The sequence below is a fragment of the Berghia stephanieae genome, chromosome 6 (assembly GCF_034508935.2).
Source record: "Berghia stephanieae isolate SIO BIC M18660-M18661 chromosome 6, UCSD_Bste_1.3, whole genome shotgun sequence".
Classification (NCBI taxonomy): domain Eukaryota; kingdom Metazoa; phylum Mollusca; class Gastropoda; order Nudibranchia; family Aeolidiidae; genus Berghia; species Berghia stephanieae.
In genome coordinates this window covers 25,283,350-25,310,849 of record NC_088365.1, presented here as the reverse complement: position 1 = coordinate 25,310,849, position 27,500 = coordinate 25,283,350, and the positions used below count along the sequence as shown (strand labels likewise).

Below are 27,500 nucleotides of genomic sequence, written 5' to 3'. Positions count from 1 at the left end.
ATTCAGGGTAGTAGTCACATGACCATCTACTTTCTGCCGTACTCTGGAGAAGAAAAAAAACGTATTCTCGAAGTTCCAGATCGATAATATTTGAAGGACGAGCTTTGAGGCCAAAATTTCAAAACAAAGTTTCGTTGTTTTTCAGGTTTGTCTGATTGTGGGTTTGGTATTAAAAACATTGCAAATCATATTATTCATCTTAAAACTAAACGGGGATTTGAACAAGAATGTTTTCGCCAGCACTAAAGCGTCGAGTATTCTGCCAATGGAGTTATTACAACCAACAAGGCTCCCAAAAAAAAGTCCAAGATGGCTACTTGGAGGACGAGTTTTCTGGCCAAAATTTTAACAACAAAAAAATGTGGTTTTTTTTTCCAGTGTTTTGTCTGATTTTGAGACTGGTATCATACACATATTTATTTTAAAATTCAACATATTCATTTTAAAATTCAACGGGGATTCGAACAGGAGTGGTTACGCTAGCACTCAGGAGGAGGTCGCTTTTTTATCCCGATTGCCCGATTTTCTCGGGGCGGTCGACCGCTGTGTTGTAGGGGGTGGGGGTGGGAAAGGGGGGGGGGTGACATTTTGTTACATACACCTTGATTCTTATTTACTCTATTACATCGACGTGGGGTTCATATAGTAGGGCAAAGTATTGCCCTAAGGAGATCCAAATAAAAGTGCCAAATGAGTCGGTGTACATTTACGACATTCTTCTTGTGCGCCTCTGTGGTCTTGTGGTCTGACACTCGCTCGGCGCATAGTTGAGTCCTTGGAGAAGGCTCTTTACTCACATTCTTTCACCGTACTCAGGTGTAAAATGAGTACCTGGCCGTTAACAGCGTTGTCTCTGTCCGAAAAAAAGTGTAATATCGCCTACCAGGCGTTATGCCTCGTTCTACATGTTAAGCGTTGCTGTTGGCTAGGGACCCATTGTAAAGCGCCTCGAGCACGTTTAGTGGATATTCCGCTATATAAAAGCTCAGTTTTAAAAAAAAAATAAGGAGAAGAAAAGAAACTCAATGATTTTGAAATCTATATACCATGCGCTAGGCTAAGAAGCTCCCAACATTGCCACCCGGAAGTATAACGGACAACACACAAAACTATGTGTAACCTTGAACGTTTATAGTCTAGTTAATACAGTTAAGTGAGAATAAGTCATAAACGTGGATGGCAAAAAAAAAACAACAACAACAAAGTCCAGAGTGATGTCAACTTCATTCTATCTATATAATGATAAGCTAGAACTAGAACTAGAATCGCCTGCTTCGGAAGCAAGTCATTCTAACTTATTGTCAGACAGATGGGGAAGAAAACAATGACCTTGTGTTTATTTTTGTTTTTAAGGGTCTTACGATTCTTGCAACGCAGTGACTCACTCAATCCTAGAGATCTTTGCTACTTTTAAAAATTGGAAAAAATGTATTAAAAATGAACATGCGCATAGATATTTTTTTATTCAACCACCATTAACATGTAAAAGTTAAGAACATTAGCTTTGATACTACGCCTATAATTTATCGTAGAAAAATGTAATAAATAGGCATGGGGTAAAAGTAACCCGGGGTACAATACGGAGATAGTCGGTGTTAGGGTTGAGTGAGTTAAGGTCATATCAGCGCCAGTAAAAAGGGGAAAAAATGGATACTAGAAAGTTATAGAATAATTACAATTAAAACACCCAAGAAAAGGTAAGTCAAAGCAGAATTGGTTCAAATAGGGTACAGATGTAGATTCCAAGAGAACATCATATAAGTACTTAGTTTGAGATCACCGAAAAGTATCATCCTGACACAAGCACAGGTCCCTACTAAGAGGAATACACTCGAATATTTACAAATCATATTGTAATATGTAAACAAAACATAATACAGTGCATAACAGAGAGATGATTTACAAAACAAAAAATAATACAATCTCCCAAAACTCTAACTATACATTCGACCGTTTCCCTCCCAGCCTGGGTATCCGGCCAGGGCCAGGACAAAACCAAGCAATCTCATCCTAAGACAAAGACGGAAAGCATGTTGGAAAACAGATATAGGGCAGGGGGATAGAAGACACAGTAAGTGTCTCCCTGCCCACTATGGGAGGTCAGGAAGCCCATCCAGAATGATGACCTTCTGGGTGTCATGACAATATATAACGTTATTATGTTTATATATATATATATATATATATATATATATATATATATATATATATATATATATATATGTTAGGCTTGGCTCATGGGATAGTTTCCATCTGGTGCCAGATCGTGACGCTTAAACTAAACTAATTCCCACCCCTACACTACCAGAGAGGTCAACTTGAAAAGTCACTTTAAATAGCTTTAGAAATAAATATTTTGCCTTCAGTCAGATCAAAAAATGCTACATATTCCTAAAAGTAATATTCAAATCATCAAACGTTCCTTCTCAACATGATTTATTGAGTCAAAGAGGCGAATTTTAAAAAGCAGTTCTGTAGTTGGAGCCGAAAATTCGTATTTTTACGAATTTTTCGTAGTACCAGGCAGATTTGCACTACACACTGCATACCCCTGGATAAGTCTGGGACTTTAATATAATATGTGGCTGTGTGTTGATGTGGCATGGCCCCCATCTCGGCAAAAACTCTCAAGGTCCCAGGTTTGAGAGGGGTTTTTGCCAAGATGGGGGTCATTTAAATCGATCGATATTTGAAGGACGAGTTCTCCGGCCAAATATTTCATTGTTTTTCCAAAGTAAGGGGTAATCGCGAAGTTCATTTATTTGAAGGCCTGATAACCCAATTCATTATGGGCTCGTTGTTGTAATGAAAATCTCAACAAACAAAAAAAAATGACCCAAAATATTGTCCATTACAACAATGGTAAACTAGGCCCATAAATGGGTTAGGATGTCAGACCTGCATATATGTATACGTTGCTCTAAACTGTTCCGTGGTAATTGAATTTACAACAATAGGTGGTAAGTTATTCCACAAGATACACACCACATGACCTTCACCTTGCTGATTCAAAGCCATAGTAAATTTCCGACTTCTTATCTTACGAAATCGTTTTTGTCATTAAAGTTATAAAAGGATAAAATCTATTTTTAGACATCAATGAAAACAGCAATCATAGGATTGAGACTATAAGAAATAAACAAAATATATCAAAGACTAAAATAAAAATAGCGTGTAAATTTCAATTTACGACCAAAGTGACCCGATGTTACTTTTTCTTCGGACAGAGAAATGCTGAATACGGCCCGGTGCTCATTTTACACCTAAGGACGGTGAGAGAATGCGAGTAAAGAGCCTTTTCCAGGGACTCAACTATGCGAGGCTCAAAGCCTGTACCTTCCGGTCTTAAGTCGAGTGCCATACCACTGGACCTCATAGCAGGTGCAGGGCTGTGGTCCAATGAAAAACCCACTGACCAAGGGTCAATTTCTGTTGGGTTTTTTTAACAACATAATTAAAATAAAATGTACATATTCAGATTGGTATCGATGTGTGTGGCAGATGGTATCGATGTTACGAAACAAATGCCAACCGTTTTGTTGTTTTTTTTTTAATAAAAAGGAATTAGTTGGTGAAAATGAAACGTAAATATTCTGATGGTATCAATATTCATAAGTGGCAGACAGATGTCATGTGATTGGCTAGTCGCATATAGATAAGCCACCTGACCCACAGTGACATCACAAGGGTTCAATCAGAATACAGCCCATGACGAGGTATCTGGTATCGCCTAACACTAACACTCAGCTGGACGTCACCGATACTTGTCCAGTTATGACGAGTTGGTCAATATTATTACGTACCGCCGCATTATGACAAAAAAAACGTTACTTTTAAATCTGCATTTTGGTCCGAAATCAATTGGCTTTAAAACTAAAACACCGACTTATTAAAATAATTGAAGACTGGTTTTCCAATGCTCCTTAAGTCAAAATATCCACTAAACGTGCTCAAAGCGCTTTACAAGGAGTCCCTGGTGAACAGCAACTCTTAACATGTAGGACGAGACATGACGCCTATTTGGCGATATTACAATTTTTTTCCGACAAAGACAACGCTGTAAACCGCTATGTATTCATTTTACACCTGAGTACGATGAGAGAATGTGAGTACCTAAAGAGCCTTTTCCAAGGACTCAACTATGCGCCGAGCGAGGCTCGAACCCAATCAAGACCGTTCGATCCAAAAGCGAGAGTCATACCACTAGACCACGACATAGTCGCACATGTTTTCCGGAAAAAATGAAAGAAATTCGTTTTGTGACAAACTAGCAGAATAAATCAGCGTAATAATGAGTATATCAATACCGTGTCACGTGATGTATATCTAATAATAGGTGTCGGTCGGAAGGTGAACATTTTGGATTTGCCTCTTTTTTTTTTTTTTTTTTTTTTTTTTTTTTCATTTTCTGAAAGAATACGCTCACCAGAGCATTTTAATCGTTATTTGAAGTAAATCGGGTGATTATCCATGAAGTTATGGTAAGATGTGTGGGAAAGGTATCTAGCATCGTTTCTCAAATGTCATACTTTTTCAACTCGACTAGCTGTAGAATATATTTAGACGTGAAATTAAACTTTGACATTTCCCTAAGATGTACATAAAGGGTTGAGTTGATTTAATCATTTATGACAAGAATTCATTTTTGATAATAAAAATTGACCTTCTAACTTAGCTTGGCAATATCTCAGTTCAAACCTTTTCACCATCCGACTGATTATGTCATGCACTATAACATATTATCTCTTTGACCATAATAGCCCATTAGAGATGCGTGTCCAGTTTTACGGCTATGTGGTCTAGTGGTATGACACTCACTTTCGGATCGAAAGGTCCTGGGTTCGAGCCTCGCTCGGCGCATAGTTGAGACCTTGGAAAAGGTTCGTTCTTTACTCACATTCTCTCATCGTACTCAGGTGTAAAATGAGTACATGGCCGTTAACAGCGTTGTCTCTGTCAGAAAAAAATTGCAATCTCGCCTAACAGGCGCCATGCCATGTCTTGTTGTACATGTTACGAGTTGCTATTGGTCAGGGACCCCTTGTATAGCGCTTTGAGCACTTTTCAGTGGATATTGAAAAAAATTGCAATCTCGCCTAACAGGCGCCATGCCATGTCTTGTTGTACATGTTACGAGTTGCTATTGGTCAGGGACCCCTTGTATAGCGCTTTGAGCACTTTTCAGTGGATATTGCGCTATATAAATCATTGTGAATCATTCACACTCCAACCACCATTGAGTACAGACGATACTAGTTATTTTGCACTTTATTTTATTTGTTTTCCACGTTAATTTTATGTATTGTTGTGCTGACGAAGGGTTTTACCCGAAACGCCCATTGTCTGTATTGTTCCTATACGTAGCCTCTCCATTTTCATATTCGTTAGCTAGTATTTTAATATGTAATATGGCCTTTACTATAACACCATTTCTCCGTGCTACACACAAAGTTACACAATGTGTGAATGGGCGGCGGCCAATGTCGTGAACTAATTATAGTAACACTTATGGCGTTATGACCTAAATCCATCGTATTTATTGATGTATCGTAATCTGAAGTGCGCCATTTCCATCATCTCACATGATGTCTATTTCTGGGAGACAGACCAACGTATTTATTACTGTATCGTAAACTGAAGTGCGCCATTTCCATCATCTCACATGATGTCTATTTCTGGGAGACAAACCAACGTGTTTATTAGTGTATCGTAATAATCGTAACTTTGAGTGCGCCGTTTCCATCATCTCCAGTGGCGTGGGATGCTTACAGTATAACGTGGTGCCAGAATCAGAAGAAAGTGACTTAAAATCATGCTGTATTTGTAAATACGAAAGAAAGATTTTTAAAAAATTTTAAATAAAAGAAAAGAATTACTCAAATAAGTAAGAGACGGTAATACCATTTCTCAGTTTTTTAATTAGTTTTTAAAATGATATAATCCATGTTTAAAAGATGGATGTGGTGCCAGGCACCAAATCGACCAATATAGCCACGCCCTTGATCATCTCACCTGTCGAATCGGCGAATCCAAAATAGCTGGAGGGCGATGATAATGATAGCGAAGAATTAAAGCTGACCTGCTAGTACTACAAAAAATTCGTAAAAATACGAATTTTTGGGGCCCGAACCACAGGACTGCATTCGCCTCTTTGACTCAATAAATCTTGTTGAAAAAGAAAGTTTCATGCTTAAGAAACTATAGTTAGGACTTTGGAGCATTTTTGGATCGTAATGAAATCAAATTGTTTATTTCTAAAGCTATTTAAAGTGAATTTATCTTCTTTTTTTTTTCATTGGAAACTACGAATTTTTGAATTTTCAAGTAGGCAGCTCTGTTTTAAACGTATTATTGTAGGCTGCATTCGTGCCGGAGTTGTCGGGTAGTTTTATAAGAAATGTAAACAAAAAATATATATATATAAAAAAAATTTTTTAAAAAATTAAAAAGCCATATAAAGAATACCTACTTGGACCACAAACAAAAACAAACGTCAAAAAAAAGTTACAAATATAAATATGATATTTGGTAAAAATAATAATAATAATAATAATAATAATAATAATAATAATAATAATAATAATAATAATAATAATAATAATAATAATAATAATAATAATAATAATAGGATAACACCAAGAACAACGACAAGACCAACAACAACTACAACAAAAACAATAACAACAACTACAAATACAACAACTACAACTACAAAAAGAGGTAGAACTAGAGGGGAGAGAGCGAGAGAGAGAGAGAGAGAGAGAGAGAGAGAGAGAGAGAGAGAGTAATGCGTGAACTACGCACGACAGGCTGGGTGGGACCACAAGAAGACGTAATTTTAATGTGTAAGTAATTTGATAGCAACACCCACCACTCCCACAGTTTTGATAATAAAGTGATCGGGTGTTTTGGTTATTCAGAGAAACCAGTGACCGCTCATGCGTAATAGGATTCAATAGTCTGATGTCACGTCCGCCCAGCAACGAGCAGCTTGGTTCTAAACAAAGAAAATCGGTACTTTTTTAATTTTCATGCTGGCTAGAACTTTTTCATTTGTCATGTGATCAGAATGTATATATATATAAGTCAAAGCATGATCAGATTTATAATGATTTTCTCCTCTGGATACACTTTTATGCTCGTCGGAGAAGTTCCGATAGTTTAAAACCAGTTACTAAGTTACTATACATCATGACGAGGAAAGTGATGTCACGACTGTTGAAGCCTATTCACAGACATTAGCTACGTAAATCACGATAAACAACGCATTATAAACAACAGAGCGAGATGGACAGTGGAAAGATTGTTCCTCTTTCTGCCCACGAAAGTAGATGATGATGATGATGACGATGATGATGATGATGATGATAATATAAAAACAAAAACAACAAAAACAACAACAAAAAAAAGATTGAGCCATAACACAGGGGACTTCCGATTGTAAAAAAAAAAAAAGAAAAGAAAATATTAACATCACCAATTTACGACGGTTGAGTGGTTGAGCTAAGAAGAAAGAGAAGACCCGAACTAAGGAAAACGGGATTTTGAAAAATTCCGGGGAAAAGCCTAGAGTTTCCTTGCATGCGATAACGAAGAGAAGGGAAGTAAATTGTCCCAAAGGAGAGTGGGGAGAACCTTGTAATATATTTATAGATCGAATGAAGTTGACGTCACTCAACTTTTTAGTTTTTGGACTGCCAGTTGGGCGGTTATCATCAACACTCAATAGAACATAAACGTGCATGTTGATACGCTTGATCTGGCGGGTAGAAATGGTTAGTATTAGTATACAAGTAATACACAAATTCACAACCACAATGATGTAAGGGAAACAACCGATAATATTGACAAAGTTCACCGCCGTGTGACAAACTCATCGAAGGGCAGTAACCGAATAATATTTAAGTATGTGCAAGTTACTTCCCTTGATTGTAAACACTGGTCGTAGTAATAATAATAAGCCGTAAATCATCTCTTCTGCTGTCCCTCAATTCAAAATGTACTCGCTGACATTGGATTGAACAATCAAAGGTAGATAATCATTTCTCATTCCACACCCCCCTTGAAGAAAATAGACTCAACCTTGGAGATAGAGTGGGGATAAGTTGTGAAGTGGATTTATTGTCGCCCCACTTGAGCGGGAGGTGGACAAGGGTCCACAAATCAGGATGTGGAGTACGAAGTCTCCTCAATGACCTCTTCGAAAACTAATCGAGTCCTGCAGGAGGTCGCATTCCTTTAACTTTAACTTCCGTGGAATTTGGAACCTGAAAACATTCAGACGACACGGCCACCTCTTACAATTCCGTATTTTGCGAATGATTCCTCAAAAACAACCGCTAATTCCGCAATTATGCGTTCACTACTGAAAATTCCGCATTCAAGTCACATGGGATTTTAAAATTCTGTTTTCCATCATCTGAATTAGATGGGAGAGTACGACTAAACCTTTATAAAATTATTATGTTTGTTAAAAATTGTAAAATGAAATTTTAAAAATAAGGGAATTTTTTTTTAATTTAAAAACCAAACCAGTAAAGAATCTTTTCAAGTAATAATAATAATAATGATAATAATAATAATAATAATAATAATAATAATAATAATAATAATAATAATAATAATAATAATAATTATATTATTATTATTATTATTATTATTATTATTATTATTATTATTATTATTATTATTATTATTATTATTATTAATAATAATAATAATATTATTATTATTATTTTAAAACCAAATAAGCAAATTAAATTGAGCTTTTTATATAGCGCAATATCCACTAAACGTGCTCAAAGGGGTCCCTGACCAACAGCATGAAGGACGGGACAGGACGCCTTTTAGGCGATATTACAATTTTTTTCGGACAAAGACAACGCTGTTTACATTTAACATTTTACACGATGAGAGAATGCGAATAAAGAGCCTTCTCCGAGGACTCAACTATGCGCCGAGCGAGGCTCGAACCCTGGACCTTCCGATCCGAAAGCAAGTGTCATACCACTAGACCACATAGCCGCACAAATCAAACAACAACAAAAATCATTGCGCCACCCAATTGTGAGATTCGAACTGGAGATTTACACGCAAAGCATCATAAATACATCTACTTCTATTTCTTTGTCTACATACATATTATATTGTATTGTAAAACAACGGAAGACTTTGACAAACCTGCGCATTATATTATAATATATATCTTACATTGTAAGTTACAATACCCGAGTGTCAGTTATTGATCATATTGATTGATAGCGATAGAAACCCGAGAACCAAGTTACAATGCACTAAGCACTCGGTTGTCCCCCTTGAATATATCATTTTATTTTATGGCTCTATAATTCTGTGTCAAATTACAAAGATTAGCAACAACAATGACGTCATGAAATCTCACGTGAGGCCAACCAACCAACGGAGCGGAAGATAATAGCAAGTCATATTTTATATAATATAAACTTCACACATCCAAATTCAAACTATATGACATATATCTATTTATCTAGAATGTTCCTTATTGCATTGTGGTAGATGATACTAGATCTACTTCTACGGACGTTGATAGAGCGACGGTCAAGATTGCCAGTTTGGTACATAAAACTTTAAATATATGATTGGGGGGGGGGGGAGTGTGGAGAATGGCTTTGATTTTTGTTTGTGTGTGTGTGTGTGTGTGTGTGTGTTTGTTTCAGTTTTGTTTGTTTTTATTTGTTTGTTTTGTTTTGTTGTTTAATTGTTTAAATGAAAGACACATTTTCGTCTTTGATATTCTTTTTTTCTTAGTTGTTAAGCTATATTTTTCTGCTTTTTATTGTTTTTTGTTTTTTTTTAAAGCATAATCTACTTTTGCAGGCGCATTCTAAAGCATAAAGATAAAGCTTGGATCAATTATTTCGCTTTATTTTTCTTCAATACAACAGTTGGCATTTTCTACAAAAAAATTCTGGCACTAGGATTGTAATCTCTGACTCTGAGGTCGGAGGAATTCGTTAGCATGGGAAACATACAGAATTACAGGATACGGACATCCGTGAATGTCGTCACAGATCGTAGCTGCCATATGTTCAGCCATAGAGATTTACGACAGGACAGAATTTCAGAAATAAAAATATTGAATTGCGGAAATCTGGCCTGGCCGTCCCAGGAGTCCAATCGTGACTGAATTTACATCCGGTTCTCAGAATTTACCGTTTGGAACCGGTTGAACCTTAATATGGAAGATGGAAGAGTACGACTAGCCCTTTAAAAAAATGAATAAATAAATTATTTTGTTAAAAAATGTAAAATGAAATAATCTGACCTGCCTTGATTTTAAAAAATTAAAAATTAGTAGTTTTTAGAAGAATTTTTATTCAGAAAAGTGAGTGGAGTAAGCACTTATGTTGATAATAACAAGAAATGAAGTGAAATAGAATTTAAATATTGGCCTTATGGACTTAAGGGTCAAAATAGAAATTAATTATTGGCTTTATGGGTCCAAATAGAAATTAACTATTGGCCTTATAGACTTATTTATGGGTTCAAATAAAAATTAAATATTGGCCTTCATGGTAAAATTGAAGTCGAAAATTGTCCATTTTGTTGGGGGTTTTTTTGTTTTTAATAATATTGAGTCAATGAATCCAAATGGAAATCGGTAGCATCAGATGAGAACCGTGCGTGGAGGAATTCCACATCACGGGAAAAGGGACAGGTCAGGGGCGTGGCTATATTGGATGATTTGGTGCCTGGCACCGCATCCATCTTATTTGAGTAAGACTTTTCTTTAAATTTTTATCTTTCTTTTGTATTTACAAGTAGAGCATGTTTTAAGTCATTTTCTTCTATTCGGGCACCAGGCGATACTGGAAGCATGCCACGCCACTGGACAGGAAGAAGTCATTTACTAAAATGAATATAGAACAGCTTTTAAAAAAAAAAGAGCAAAATATTAAAAACGAAACGTTTCGAAACTCTTCTTCACCCAACTACAATCTTAACAAATACATTACTTACAACCCAGATAGACAGCATAATATAATAACAAGTCTAAATGGTTTTTAAAGTAATGTATTAATGTTTTATTTGGGTTTTTGTTGGCTGAAGAAGGGTTTTGAGCCCGAAACGTTCCGTGTTTGGTTACATTGATGCCGTCTAATAGGTTTTGAAAGTAATGAATTTATGTTTAATTGGAGTTTTGTTGGCTGAAGAAGGGTTTTGAGCCCGAAACGTTTAGTGTTTGGTATTTTGCTCCGTCTTTTTTTTTTTTTTTTGTTGTTTTTTTTTTGGAAGATGTTATATTCATTGTTTGTTTACTACTTTTAAGTCCACAGTTTCTTGCAGATTAGCATCGACAAAGTGACAGAAAGATTAATGACAAGATGTAATGTTAAATGTCTGACTCACCAGTATCTCTGTCGGCACCGGCTAAATATAGTCTCATCTCGTTTTCTAGGGAAGGCAGTAGAGGAAAATCAAAGTATTCACTGTTCCTTTGGACCGCCCTGTCCAGGGCCTTTCTCGCATCAGCTCTACATTCACGCAAGTGCGCTGATGACTTTCGCCGCCGTACGAACAGATTTCTTGCGGTTGCGAACACACCAGAGTTTTCGTTGCTGCTGGAGCTGGTTGCTGCTCTGCCCACGGGCCGTCCGCGACTTTGGGTACGGCGACGATCATTGTTGCGGTGAAAAACGTCATCATCTGAGTCTGTCTCATCTTTATGATTGTTTTTGTTGTCACCGGCATGTTTGCTTTTCTTTGGACGAGTAGAAGTAGTAGTAGTTGTTGTTGTTGTAGAAGCATCATTGGCGTTGACATTCCTTCTGTGGCCTGTGGAACGAAATCGTGTTGGACGATGAGACGTAATCTTGGGTCTTGCTCCAATTCCATAACCACGTGCTGTTTTGTTGCCACTTCCACCTTCTCCGTTGCTATTTTGATTCTTATTTTTATTTTCTTTCTTATCCCCATCTTTATCTCCGCCTTTGCCTTTGCCTTTTAGATTCTCATTCTTATTTTTCCTTTTATTCCGGAACTCCACATTGACAACAATGCCCCCTTCGTCATCGGAGTCATCGTCACTGTCCTTTTCGTGATTCTTTTTGGGAACGTCATCGCCGACGAAAGCTGCAGCAGCAGTAGCTCCTCCAGCTGTTGCCCCAGAATCGCCGTCATCTGATTCTTTGTCGTCCATGGAGACGACTGCACTGCAGCTTCTTGCTTCGTGGAAATATTCAAACAAGCCGGAAGCACCTTTCCTCGTTTTCAAATGATACCCTCCAAAATGGCCGTCGGTGTCCTTTTCATCGTTCATATAACACATCTCACTGGGGGTATCTTCATTATCATCATCGTTGAAAAATACAGCCATTCTTTGATTCTCGGCATCCTCATCATCATCTTCATCGTCAAAGCCATTATCATTGTTTTTGTCATCATTTTCTAGATGGAGATAACACAAATCATTCTGATTGTAAGGAGCATTATCGTCATCTTCTTGGTAAAACATAGCCGCGTGTTTATTGTTATCATCGGTATTATCCATGTCATCAACCGCCATCTCCTCCTCTTGATTGTCGTCGTCATCAGATCCGAAAAGCAGACGTCGCCGAATGGCGTCACAACGCTCCCGTTCCTCAAACTCAATCCTTCTTTTCCTGCTGCTACTGCTTTCCTCTTCTTCCTCCTCCTCGTCAGCGACAGCACACCGTTCAACGCCATCGAATTCCTCTGAATTCCTTTGGACATCCTCACGGCCTTTGAGGGTTTCACCGGAGCCCTGGAGAGACCCGGTGTTTTTCTCTGCACGCAATTCCTCGTGAGGTCGATTGCCCCGGCGGCCCGTGGTTCCACTGGAGGTAGGTTGAGTGCTGCCGTTTCTCTCTAGGGGCATTTGGGTTTGAGTACTGGTCGTTTCGTCCTGCTTCTCCATATCTATATCAGAACAGATCCCGAGACAGCGCTTGCTAGATGAACCAAAAATAATAAAAAAATAAAAAAATAAGTAAAAATAAAAAAGGTCATGAATCATTGCTATTAAAAGTATAATGAATATTAAAATATGGAAATTAAATACTATGAGAAGCAATGAGATCTGTAGCTCAGGGAACACCGTCAAGGCAAAATGCCAGTTGTTGTCCTTCAGAGTCATTAGGCCCCATTGGATCCGGAGTTTATGACAGACAATAGCAATTGCTTGCTATCCTTTGGATAGGACGCTAGTCTATTGAAAAGTACTTTCCGCCAGATCAAATAGACCCAGCTACCGATTTATTACCGGGTAGACAGGGGGATCAGAGAATTTTGAATATCTCGACTGCACCTTACATTGATCTTGATCCCTTTGCGTGTGAAGCGAGTGCTCTGCCATCTGAGCTATCGAGACCCTCAAAAAGCTGGAAAAGCTGGATTAAACATCTAAAAATCAGGATTTTTTTCAATCCCGAAGCCAAGGCCTGCCGAGTATTACGAACAATTCGTAGAATTACGAAATTTCGGCTCCAATTTAAGAACCTCATGACCATCTCTGTTATTAAAACTTATTCAAACGTGAAGTTTATACCAGATTGGATGATTTTAATGATTTTGAAGACTCATCTAGCCTATACAATTATTGTGAGGGTAAATTGTTTATTTTTAAAGTTTACTATAGCAACTGCTATTTTTATCCTCATCATAAAACGACGAATTAAAATTTAAAATTTTCATGTAGTCAGGTCTGCCCGAAGCCAAAATCACCCCATTATTCTAATTTGGTTCAATGTAGAAACAAAAACAAAACATGCAAAAAAAAACATGAGCTTTTATATAACGCAATATCCGCTAACTTGGGGACAGCGTGGCTCGGTGGTATGGTCTTTGCTTCGTACCGAGTTCGATCACCCACCGCTGCGCTGTGTGGCCTTGAGCAAGTCACCTCGCCCAAGCTCAATTTGCGACGCTGTACTGCGGCTGACGCCTGGGTTATTTCAGTCTTCCCTTGGAATAGACCCTAAAGAAAAAATTCCCCTATGGGACGAATAAAGGGTATGTTTTTAACGTGCGCAAAGCGCTTTACAGGGGGTCCCTGGCCAACAGCAACACTTAACATGTAGGAAGAGGCCTGTTGGATGATATTACATTATTATTTCGGACCGAGACATCGCTGTTAACGGCCAGGTACTCATTTAAACCTGAGTACGGAGACAGAATGTGAGTAAAGAGCAGAGACGCCAACTTTAAATTTCGCTCACAGGAGTTTCAGCCACCACTCGTAGGAATTTCAATGCCGAAAGAGGAATTTCCGCGTACAAAAAAAAAAAAAGGAAGTGGAACGATATTTGGCATTGTGCTTACATATTGTATAGTTCTAAATAGATAACATTAGAATTACAGTGTATATTATGATACATAAACACATTGCAAATTACAATCCCAAAGTTTCCTTAAATTCAAATGAAGTAAAGCGCCAAAACCTAATGGTTTGTAGTACTGGTGGTAGTGAGGATGATGTGGTGTTGGTGGTTGTAGTAATAGTGGTAGAGATGATGAAGATATGATAGTGGTTGATGTTGTAGTTGTCGTGGTGGTGATGGTGATATGGTGGTGGTGCTGGTGGTTGAAGTAGTAGGGGTAGTGATGGTGGTGGTGCTGGTTGAAGTAGTAGTTGTAGTAATGATGTGGTGGTGGTATAGTGGTTGTAGTAGTTGTGGTCGTGATGATAATGATGTGGTGGTGATTGTAGTAGTGGTGGTAGTGATGTTGATGTGGTGGTGGTGGTGGCGGTGGTGGTTGTAGTACAAATGGTAGTGATGATGATGTGGTAGTGGTGGTTGTAGTAGTAGTGGTAATGATGATGTGGTGGTGGTTGTAGTAGTAGTCGTGGTAGTGATGAGAATGTGGTGGTGGTGGTTGTAGTGGTAGTGATGATGATATTGTAGTGGTTGTTGTTATAGTATAGTAGTAGTAGTAGTAGTAGTAGTAGTAGTAGTAGTAGTAGTAGTAGTAGTAGTAGTAGTAGCATTAGCAGTAGTGGTAGTAGTATTAGTAGTAGTAGTAGTAGTAGTAGTAGTAGTAGTAGTAGTAGCAGTAGTAGTAGTAGTGATGATGATGATGATGTGGTGGTTGTTGTAGTAGCAGTGGTAGTGATGATGATGATGATGTGGTGGTGGTGGTTGTTGTAGTAGTAGTGGTGGTAGTGATGAAGATGAGGTGATGATGGTACTTGTAGTAGTATTGGTAGTGATGATGATGTGGTGGTGATGGTGGTTGTAGTAGCGGTGGTAGTGATGATGATGTGGTGGTTGTAGTAGTGGTGGTAGTGATGATGTGGTGGTGGTGGTTGTAGTAGTGGTAGTGATGATGTGGTGGTGGTGGTTGTAGTAGTAGTGGTAATGATGTGCTTGTGGTGGTGATGGTTGTAGTAGTAGTGGTAGTGATGATGTGGTGGTGGTGCTGGTTGAAGTAGTAGTTGTGGTGGTGGTATAGTGGTTGTAGTAGTTGTGGTCGTGATGATAATGATGTGGTGGTGATTGTAGTAGTGGTGGTAGTGATGTTGATATGGTGGTGGTGGTGGTTGTAGTACAAATGGTAGTGATGATGATGTGGTAGTGGTGGTTGTAGTAGTAGTGGTAATGATGATGTGGTGGTGGTTGTAGTAGTAGTCGTGGTCGTGATGATGATGTGGTGCTGGTGGTTGTAGTGGTAGTGGTAGTGATGATGATATTGTAGTGGTTGTTGTTGTAGTATAGTAGTAGTAGTAGTAGTAGTAGTAGTAGTAGTAGTAGTAGTAGTAGTAGTAGTAGTAGTAGTAGTAGTAGTGGTAGTAGTAGTAGTAGTAGTAGTAGCATTAGCAGTAGTGGTAGTAGTATTAGTAGTAGTAGTAGTAGTAGTAGTAGTAGTAGTAGTAGTAGTGATGATGATGTGGTGGTTGAAGTAGCAGTGGTAGTGATGATGATGATGATGTGGTGGTTGTAGTAGCAGTGGTAGTGATGATGATGATGATGTGGTGGTGGTGGTTGTAGTAGTAGTAGTGGTGGTAGTGATGAAGATGTGGTGATGGTGGTACTTGTAGTAGTATTGGTAGTGATGATGATGTGGTGGTGATGGTGGTTGTAGTAGTGGTGGTAGTGATCATGACGTGGTGGTGGTTGTAGTAGTAGTGGTGGTAGTGATGATGATGTTGTGGTGGTGGTTGTAGTAGTATTAGTGGTAGTGATGATGTGGTGGTGGTGGTTGTAGTAGTAGTGGTAATGATGATGTGGTTGTGGTGGTGGTGGTTGTAGTAGTAGTGGTAATGATGATGTGGTTGTGGTGGTGGTGGTTGTAGTAGTAGTGGTAGTGATGATGTGGTGGTGGTGGTTGTAGTAGTAGTGGTAGTGATGATGATGTGGTAGTGGTGGTTGTAGTAGTAGTGGTAGTGATGATGATGTGGTAGTGGTGGTTGTAGTAGTAGTGGTAGTGATGATGTGGTGGTGGTTGTAGTAGTAGCGGTAATGATGATGTGGTTGTGGTGGTTGTAGTAGTAGTGGTAGTGATGATGTGGTGGTGGTGGTTATAGTAGTGGTAATGATGATGTGGTGGTTGTAGTAGTAGTGGTAGTGATGTTGATGTGGTGGTGGTGGTTATAGAAGTAGTGGTAGTGATGTTGATGTGGTGGTGGTGGTTGTAATAGTAGTGGTAGTGATGATGTGGTGGTGGTTGTAGTAGTAGCAGTAGCGGTAATGATGATGTGGTTGTGGTGGTTGTAGTAGTAGTGGTAATGATGATGTGGTGGTGGTGGTGGTTGTAGTAGTAGTGGTAGTGATGATGTGGTGGTGGTTGTAGTAGTAGTGGTAATGATGATGTGGTGGTGGTGGTTGTAGTGGTAGTGGTTGTAGTAGTAGTGATGATGATGTGGTGGTGGTGGTTGTAGTTGTAGTGGTAGTGATGATGTGGTGGTGGTGGTTGTAGTAGTAGTGGTAGTGATGATGATGTGGTAGTGGTGGTTGTAGTAGTCGTGGTAGTGATGATGTGAAGCTGGTGGTTGTCGCGGTAGTGATGATGATGTGGTGGTGGTTGCAGTAGTAGTGGTGGTGATGATGGTTGAAATACTAGTGGTAATGATGATGATGTGGTGGTTGGAAAGGGGGGGGGGATCCTTGGAACAAATTGACCTCACCGCAATTTGACGGAAGTTGCCCGGAGCCCGGAATTTTTTGCTCCAGACCGGAGTTTTTTCCGGTGAAACCGGAGTTTTGGCATCACTGAAAGAGCCTTCAATCAACTATGCGCCGTGCGAAGATCGAACCCAGGACTTTCCGATCCGAAAGCGCCATTTCCAAGGACTCAACAATTGCCGAGCAAGGCTCGAACTCAGGACTTTTGGATCCGAAAGCGAATGACAAACCACTAGACCACAAAGCCGCACTAAAACCATAAATTATGTGGGCTGTTAAGGTGACCATTTGTTTCTATTTCAGACTTGCCTAGCACTACGAAAAAAATCGTAGAAATACGAACTTTTAGCTCTAGCTACAGAACTACATTCGCCTCTTTGACTCAATAAATCTTTTTTTTTTTGAGCTTTTATATAGCGCAATATCCACTTAACGTGCTCAAAGCGCTTGACAAGGGGTCCCTGGTCAACAGCAACATTTAACATGTAGGACGAGACATGACGCCTGTTAGGCGATATTACAATTTTTCGGACAAAGACAACGCTGTTAACGGCCAGGTACTCATTTTACACCTGAGTACGGTGAGAGAATGTGAGTAAAGAGTCTTTTCCAAGGACTCAACTATGCGTCGAGCGAGGCTCGAACCCAGGACCTTCCGATCCGAAAGCGAGTGTCATACCACTAGACCACATAGCCGCACGAATCTTGTTGAGAAGGAAAGTTTAATTCGGTAGAATCTATATTATTCAGGATTTTGAACAGTTTTTTGGAATGCTGAGAGCAAATTGTGTATTTCTATAGCTATTTAAAGTTAATTTTCTAATGTTCCTTTGAAAACTATTTAAGGCAAAAAATAAAATTCATCTCCGTCGAATGGAAAGCTTACTTAATAGTTTGTTGTTTTTTTTTTCTTCTTCTTTTAGTAGCATTGCATTTATATTTGTTTAATATGAATTATAACTTCTCCGCATGACATTCACCTCTTTATTTGAACTAAGGGACATAACCGCGTTAATACATCTTATCATATCAGTCTAACAAAGTTTTCTCCCTTGAATTGCACGTTAAACCATTTTACGGTTTGACAAAAATGTGTATGATTAAATTGCAACCCATAACATGACGATATATATCCTTTGGAAACTACAAACTTTCGACATTGCTATTATCCCCAATGCCCAAAATGCAAGTTTTATACACGTCGTGTTGACAAAACCGTGGAATATGATGACTGAGGCCAGTTGGTGGTAAATAAGACCAGTCCCCAGACCTGTAAATGTATGCACATCGGGCGGAAAGATTTGAAAAGTGATAAAATAATCAAAGAGACAAATAAAAAGAGAAGTAAAGCCATGAATACTGTGGCCTCTTAAAGTGACCCTTTGTTTCTATTTTATTATCACCAATGCTCAAATGCAAGTCCCAGTTATATACATGTCCATTTGACAGAGCCGTGGAACATGGCGACTAGGGGCCAGTCCCCAAATGCTCCGATTTTATCGGGGTACTTGGCAGGTATGCCAGCCCGCCCTACCTTGAGTTTTACAATAACATGCGTTATAGCCACGAAAAAAATACGATACTTTTTAATCACTAATCAAAAGCAGCGCGGGGAATTAATCCGAATTAACAGGGCATTAAAGTAAAAGAGCGAAGATGGATGATCTTTTTTGACAACCAGCGTATATTTAGACTAGAAAATAAGATGCCACCACTCTGAAGCCAGAAGATCAATTACACAAGGAATGTATCCAGCCAGACCTCCAGAAATGGTTTGACACTTCCAATGAGATTGGAATCAGTTTTTTTACATCACACTTTTTTTCCCTATTGTGTTTTCCAATGGGATCATTTGTACTCTTGAGGACTACTAATGATAACTCACTTGGCCGCGTGCACAAACCTAAAAATTACGTTAAAATACGAATCCCAATGCAGACCTCCTACTTGAAAATCTAAAAATTCCTATATACAGGAGATAAAATTGTAGTCCTATATATAGTTAACTTTAAAAATCAACAATTTTCAAAATCCTTAAAAACGATGTAATCTGGCATCGACTTTCATTTTCAATAAGTTTTAATGACTTTGATATGCTCGTGTTGTTCTGAAACTGGAGGTATGAAATTAAGAAATTAAGGAACAGGCACTGGTGTAAGATAAAGATCTGAACGAGATAAAGCAAGAAAGAAAAATACAAGAAAAACAATACCATCCCAAAAAATCAGTCGACCTCGATTGGGGAATCGGACCTCAGACGGTAATCAGAAGGTCTGGGGTTCGGTCCCCAGTCGTGGTCGACTGATTTTTTGGGGATTTTTGTTTTTTCTCGTATTTTTCTTTTTTGCTTTGTCTGACACCTTTCATACACCCTTGTACAGTTGAAACTATAACAGGCTATAATAAGTTACCAAAGGTCAAGGTCAGGCATTCTATAGGTTGTCCCAGGCCTGCCCAGTACAACGAAAGATTCGTAGAAATACGATTTTTTGACTCCAGCAGCTACAGAGCTGCAAAGGTCTCATTGACTAAATAAATCTTGTTGAAAAGGAAAATCTAGATTTGTAAATCTAGATAGTAAAGTAGGACATTTATCCAGACTTCGTGGACACCCTGTGGGACACCCATTTTTAGTTCTAGCATGTAAGACCTACATGAACAGCGGCATTCTGTCTTTGAGTTCAGTTTAATCCCTCCTGGTTGCCCAATAATGTCAATGAGATCGTATTTTCCGTTTTATTCCAAATCACAAAGTCCAAGCTACTACAGGACTAGCAAGTCAAGCCTTCAGCGTCTGTCCACCACTTCAAATGAGCACAACAAGAAGAGATGGAGTATGTGGAGGTCGTGGACGCAATCTTACAACAGTAGGTGTGTCTGTCTGAATCGGATAGTCGGATAGGTGTATCTTTGCTGTAAAACAAAGGATACGAAAATTAAATAAGATTTTTTAAAAACCCATTTGAGTTTGAGTATGGGGAGGGCATGTGAGTACTGAGTATTTTTAAGATATGTATCCCAATCCGGTCCATTCCTGTGTAACGGCAACGGACCTGAAAATCTCTAATTTTCAACCAATTTCTCTTGAACTTGAAGCCATTTATGTTACTATTTAAGTTACAGGGATAAAAATTAGATAGTGACAATTTCTCCGAATGCTCAGGAAAATAAACTTGATCTCTATTTCTCCGAACGGTTTCCGTTCTCGACATTTAAAAAAAAAATGTTTGGGGGTTATTTGCGAGTGTCTGTGTGAATGATGAATGAGTATGCATTTTTTGTGGGGTTTCCTTTGCCAGTGCCTGGACGCTCTGTCTTTTATTCCCAACGTTCTGTTAGACTTCTATCTTGAGTTTGTGCTATCCTGTCTTTCAACCTCTGTTCCCGTCTTGAGACTTTGGCTTTGTTATCTAGGTTTACTTCTGTTCTCTCTTTGATAATGCAGCGCGAATGACGTGAAGTGCAAAAGTGAAAGCGCCATGGAGTATTCGCGATGGCACAACTTTTTGATAAAATCTGTCTTTGTCAACAATGTGCCTAAAAACGCTAGATAGCTTGATGGTTCGTGAGAATTCCCTGTCCACTCTGTTTGAGCATTTACTTTTGCATCGGCCTAGCGTCCGTAACCCATCATCTATTGGAGGCCAGCCGACCATTCGGAGAAATAGAGTTCAAGTTTATTTTCCTGAGCGTTCGGAGAAATAGAGCCGGCCAAAAAATAAAATCCAATTGAGTTTGAGTATGGAAAGCATGTGAGTAATTGTAATGAGCATTTTAAGGACTCGATTTTGTGTTAGTGTCATTCAGCGGGACTTCCCTAGACACTAAACGGGCTCAAATAGCTTTACAATTTACAAAGGGTCCCCGGCCAACAGCAACACTGAACATGTACGACGAGACATGACGCCATTACTGTTAGTGTTATATTTATGCGATATAAATATAACACTTTTTATTGCGGACAGAGACAATCTGTTACTGGCAACGGCCAGGTATTACTCATGTTATATATTATATTCACCTGCGTACGGTGAGAGAATGTGAGTAAAGAGTCATTTCTACCCGAAACTCAACTATGCGCCGCTCAGACTCAGACTCAGACCCAAGAGTCAGAGCGAGTCTTGAACCCTGGACTGAAGGATCTTCCGATCCGGAGGCAAGGCGAGAACCATACCACTCGAACACCTAGCTGGTCAACTACAACTACAAACTTATAATACAAGTACAATGTCATAGGCCGTGTATCGTACCAGTATGTATTTGTGCGGCTATGTGGTCTTGTAATTGTATGACATTCGCTTTCGGATTGAAAGATCCTGGGTTCGTCGGGCCTCTTTGGAAAAGGCTCTTTTCTCAGATTCTCTCACCATACTCAGGTGTAAAATGAGTACCTGGCCGTTAATAGCGTTGTCTCTGTCCTAACAGTAACAGGCGTCATATCTCGTCCTACATGTTAAGTATTTATGTTGGCCAGGGACCCCTTGACTTGTATTGTAAGTAAAGCTCTTTGAGCACGTTTAGTGGATATTGCACGATATAAAAGCTCAACTTTTTTAGCCCTACTCTTACTTACTCTAAAATGTTGAAATACACCACACGACAAAAATTTGAAAAACAGAGTATAAATTATAAAGATGATAAAGTATCATAAATATTATATATCTGCCTAAACTCTTAATTAAATCATTACTATTCTAAGTCTAAGGCTGCAGTTCTGCATATAAATAAAATAAAAAATAGTAGAGTCTATATACACATTTAAAAGATAATAAATATATTTATATCAAATCTAGAGAAAGAGAGAAGTTCAGTGAAAAAAAGTTTCTGTATGTAGACCCCGACCACGTGAGTCGGTTTTATTAGAATTAGAGAAAACATGGAGAATGGCCATGACCTAGAAACCACATAGCGGTAGGAGGAACGAACGCCCAGCAAAACTTAAAATCCATCACAAAACTCACCACAGGATGCAAGCAACAGAAATGGCAAGAATGATAATAATCCCAATGAACATATTCCAGAGATGCGGAGAAAGTAAACATTAAAAATCCAATAGATCGAAGTAAAGACAAGATGATTTCTCAACAAAACTTGTAAAACTTTTTCGATGTCAAGAGTGTTTTCGTAAAAGTACCGTTGAGTGGTCAGATTACTGGTCAGACGCGTTCATTGGTCGCTTTAGGTTAGTTCACATTGCGTGCATGTGTCTGTTTGTGCGCGTGCTCGTCTGTTTGTGTGTTAGAACGCTGCAATCCCATCTCAAAAGAAAAACAGTGTATTGAATTGGTTCCTCATCAAAAATACTGCATATTGTCTGAGAGACCATACGGCCCTTTTGGCGTTACCTCCGATCTAAAAAAGAAAGCAGTATTGACAAATTAGAATCAATGTTTCGTCTAGATTTGTTTTCCAAACCAATGAAATCTGATGCCTCCTCTAAATGTCCATGTTCTTGTTATATCTCATTTCAGTTGTTATTAAACATAGCTTCTCATTTAATTTCTTTATGCGTGTTCACTCGATAGTTTGTAGTTCAAAACAGAGCACCCTCCACATAATATTATTTTCAGTATGTACTGCCCCTTGGGTTTTTATTGAAGGAACGGCAAGCCTAGCCTACCATCAATGACTACAAAACTGCAAGCCACATCCTATTACATCTAGAAAACCATGCATTTACAAAAAAAAATGCCAGAAAACACGTCCTTCAAATATTCATCGATTTAAATTACCCTCATCTTGCCAAAACAAAACAAAAACTCTCAAACCTGGGACCTCGCGAAGTCTTCCTTGTGTCCCAGGTTTGAGAGGTTTTTGTCAAGATGAGGGTCATTTACATCGATCGATATTTTGAAGGACGAGTTTTCTGGCCAAATTTTAAAACTACGCGTTTTTCCAAAGTACGGCAGTTAGGCAGAGTTGAAGTTGAAGATTGCCCGAGTGGTATGACGTTATCGTTGCGTCATGTTAGGTCTGACGATTACATTGCGCGATGGTTCAGTCGTCCAGTCCAAAGGCCAAGGGGGAAATTGTTGGAGAATAAAGAAAGAAAGAGGGTGGAGAGTGGGGGAGGATTTGTAAAAGATTGCTTATGGTGGTGTTTGTGGGGATGACGGGGGGGGGGGGGGGGGGGGGGAGTTTTCTTTTGTTGACAGGTTTGTGACGGTTTCTAGTTTATTATACGTGGAGAATGTGATTTGTAAAGTGTATTGCATGTTTGTTGGTGTGGTTGACCACTATTTTGAGGGGTCTGTTTGTGTGTGTGTGTGTGTGTGTGTGTGTGTGTGTGTGTTTAGATTGATGTAGCCTGGTAGCCTCGTTGTAGCGAGTTGCTCGGACAGCTTGGAAGGACTTTGTAAAATTACGTGGAGCTTTTGTGGAGCTCTTCTCCATAAATAAAGAAAAAATGAGCTTTTATATAGCGCATATCCACCTAACGTCCTCAAAGCGCTTTACTTGGGGTCTTCGCCTCCTCCTCCTCCTCCTCCTCCTCCTCCTCCTCCTCCTCATCATCATCATCATCATCATCATCACCACCATCATCATCGTCCTTTTCCTCTTTCTCCTCCTCCTCCTCCTCCTCCTCCTCCTCATCATCATCATCATCATCATCATCATCATCATCACCATCACTACCACCACCTCGACCTAGTTTTGAGCAATAATCACACAGTATCATTATTTGTACGATTAATACGGCGAGTATTTCACCTAAACGAATACCATCAATAGGAGTCAAGTAAGATGGAGGATGACATCGAACCAACACACTAGTAGGAGCACAGAACACACACACACACACACACACACACACACACACACACACACATACACAAAACAAAAAGACAAGAGATGACGTCACAATGATGCTCGGAGCTATCAATCTACACAGCCCTATTGTGACTGAAGTTGTTGAAATCTGTAACTGTCGTACATCTTGGCGGAAAACTCTCAAACCTGGGACTTAAGTAAGACTCTACGAAGTCCCAAGTTTAAGTTTTGTCAAGATGAGGACCATTTAAATCGATCGATGTTTGGAGGACGAGTTTTCTGTCCAAATTTTTTAAATACATGTTTTCCTCTTCCAAAGTACGACAGCAAACCTGCCAACTATTACGAACATTTCGTAAAATTACGAAATTTTGGCTCCAATTTCATAACTTCATGAGCATCTCTAAGTCATTAAAACTTATTAAAAATAAAAATTGGTGCCAGACTGTATACTTTGAATGATTTTGACGAGTTATTTAATCATTGTGAGGGTATTTTTGTTGATCTATAATGTTAACTATAGTGACTATTATTTTTGTCTCCTAAAAATTACGAATTTTAACTGGTTAAGATGGTCCCTTGGTCCGTAGCCATGGTAAAGTTATAGCCTGACATTGAAACCCAAAAAGACTGCCATTTTGACGTCATTATTTGTTTTTTTGCACCGCCTAGTGAGTTGTCGTTCGTAGTGCTCATGGAAACAAGTTATTTCATTGGTTGAACTATTGAATACAACTCACGATTTGTTTTATTTTGTGGCCAAAGACCGACATTTTTGACGTCATTTTTTGGTCAGTGTCAGGCTATAATTTAACGATGGCCACGCTTGGTCCCTGCCTTTTCTTCCGTGTGGTTCGCAGTTGGGGCTTCGGGCGAGATTTGAGAGCATTGGGCTTTGGGCTGTGGGCAAACCAGCCCCTACTTATATAGCTCTCAATCAACAAACAGCCTATCCATATGTATGAACACTAGCGACATCTATACTACCGTACTCTGGGAAAAAATCATATTTAAAAATTTGGCCAGAAAACTCGTCCTTCAAATATCGATCTATTTAAATGACCCTCATCTTGACAAAAACTCTCAAACTTGGGACTTGGCTGCTGCTGCTTCTTATGGTTCACACTATTATGTTATGACGATCGACCCAATCAGCAAAGTCCGGTCCGCATTCGTGCACCGTCGCGAACCCGCCCGGTAGCATCGTCACAACACACCTTTCGACTAGATGCTCTGCCGTTTCGGGTTCTTGCCCACAGCGTGGACATAAAGGACAGGAAGTTAGACCCCACTGATGTAACGCACCGGCCGTTAGGCAGCTCCTCGACCGAAGCCGATTCGCAGCTACCCAGTGTCTCCTCTTACTGGTATCAAAGCCTGGCAACTTCTCACCAAGCTTAGAGGAGTGTAGGTCCCCGCCCCCACGAGGGATTGAATTCGTCCAAACCGACTTCCATCTCGTATGTGCAGCTCTGTCCGTAGTCAGGGATTCTGCGTACAAGGGTTGCCGGGACTTATTTCGGCTCGAAACGGGGGCACCGTTCATTATGCGCATGAGAGGGGTATCCCCATTCCCTCTCTCTTTGATCTTACTCAGCCAGTTTCCCGTAATGGTCTCCCTCCGGACATCGGGGGGCTGGATCGCTGCCATCACCGGGCCCCATTCTCTAGGGGTTGTTGCTAGCGTTCCCGACACTATGTGCATCGACTTGCGAAGTTTTACATCCACCTTCTCAACGTTTCTGCTTCTACCCCACACTGGAGCGCAATACTCCGCGGTGGAATAGCATAGTGCCAGGGCGGATGTTCTCAGGAGCGCTTGGCTAGCGCCCCAAGTCGATCCCGCCAGCTTCCTCAGAAGACTATTCCGCTTCTCTATCTTCCGGGCAACCCCTTCGAGATGAACCCGATAGGTAAGGCTGCGATCCAGCGTCACCCCTAGGTATTTTGGACGCGGCTCATATGGGAGTGGCTGGTCCCCGACTAGGACATTCAGTTTACGGGTGTGCCAACCACTGCATAAGTGAAATGCAGTGGCCACGGTTTTTGAAGTGTTCATCTTCAGGTACCACTTGTCAAAGTAGGATTTGAGTCTGGTGACGTCCTCGCTGAGTACGCTCTCGAGACGGGTCCACACTTTACTCTGAGTAACGAGTGCCCAGTCGTCTGCGTATCCCAGCCTCAGGGAGGAAGTGTTCGGCATATCGCTAATGTAAACGTTAAACAACATTGGCGCAAGTACCGACCCCTGAGGGACCCCATTCTTCAATTTCCTAACTTTGCTCGTGGCGTCTCCCAGCGCGACGTGGAATTGCCTTTCCCCTAAGATCGAAGAGAACAACTTCAAGGTCTTTTTGCACCTTATGATTTTGCAAGTTTGAGCATTAACCCATCGCACCAGACCGTATCGTACGCCGCTGATAGGTCTATAAACACAGCACCTGTTTGCTGTTTTCTCTCGAACCCGTGCTCAATATGCTCTGTAAGGGCAATGACCTGCTCCGTGGTGCACCTCCCTTCCCTGAAGCCTGCCTGCTCAGGTGGCAGGGCAGCGTCTAGGACCGGCCCCCATCGGTTTAATAGAACACGCTCCAACAGTTTGTAAAGACAGCTCAGCAGCGATATGGGTCTGTAACTGTCTGCCTCCTTCGCCGGCTTCCCTGGCTTCAGGATGGCAACTATCTTCGCATGCTTCCACACTTGTGGAAGCTTTCCGTTTGCAAGGATGTCAGACATTGCCTCTGCTAGCCAGGCCCGTGCCCTGGGGCCCAGATGCGTCACCATATCGGGATATACACCATCTATCCCAGCTGCTTTGCCGTTCTTCACTTCGCTAATGGCTGCACCCACTTCTCGGGGACTGAACGGGGCCGTCCAGTCCGACTCCTCCGCAGGTAGCGAGTCCAAAATCGTACGGTACGCCTTGCGGACACCGCGCTCAAAAGCCTGATTAGGGACCCGCTTGCTACGGTTCTTAATATTCTTGGCAATTGTGTCTGCCTCGCATTCCGGTGCAGCCTTCGCGAAATTCCGATCTGGGTCCAATTTCTTTATCAAACGCCACTTGGCGAAGTCTTCCTTGAGTCCCAGGTTTGAGAGTTTTTGCCAAGATGAGTTATTTATATCGATCGAAATGTGAAGGATGAGTTTTCTGGCCAAATTTTTAAATATAAGTTTTTCTATAGGTCTCTTAGTATATCATGTAATGATGGACACACATTGGGATAGTTATCATTGTAGCCTATAGGTAGCTGTGATCTGAACTCCCTTTACAGGCGGGCTTCGGTTTTATCAGAATTTAACCATTTGAGCTTGAGCTTTTTCATATAGCGCAATACCCAGTAAACATGCTCAAATCGCTTTATAAATGGTCCCCGACCAACATAACATAATTTAACATGTAGGGAGATACTACTGTTAGGCGATTTTATAATTTGCTTTTTTCCGACAGAAGCAATGCTGTTAACGGCCATGAGCTCTTTCTACACCTGAGTAATGTGAGAGAATGTGAGTAAAGAGCATTTTCCAATGACTCAACTATGAGCCTCTCAGAGCGGGATTTGAACCCTGGACCTACTGGTCTGATGGCAAGTGCCATAATACTAGACC

The 27,500-nt window shown here is 40.0% G+C and overlaps 1 protein-coding gene across 2 annotated transcripts in view; it reads right to left on the bottom strand.

The window, feature by feature from the left end:
- LOC144974753 (uncharacterized) overlaps window positions 1–22,305 on the bottom strand; it is a 137,514-nt gene extending 115,209 nt beyond the window's left edge. Inside the window, exons 1-3 of one of the 2 annotated variants that reach the window (XM_078917983.1) lie at window positions 22,082–22,305; window positions 19,775–20,033; window positions 11,389–12,950 (exon numbers count right to left, since the gene is read on the bottom strand). In XM_078917983.1, coding sequence (XP_078774109.1) covers window positions 11,389–12,950; window positions 19,775–19,788 — 1,576 coding nt within the window. In that variant the 5' untranslated portion in view covers window positions 19,789–20,033; window positions 22,082–22,305. The remainder of the gene's footprint in view (window positions 1–11,388; window positions 12,951–19,774; window positions 20,034–22,081) is intronic. The other variant, XM_078917982.1, reaches the window with a different exon arrangement.
- Between the last annotated feature and the right edge of the window lie 5,195 nt (window positions 22,306–27,500).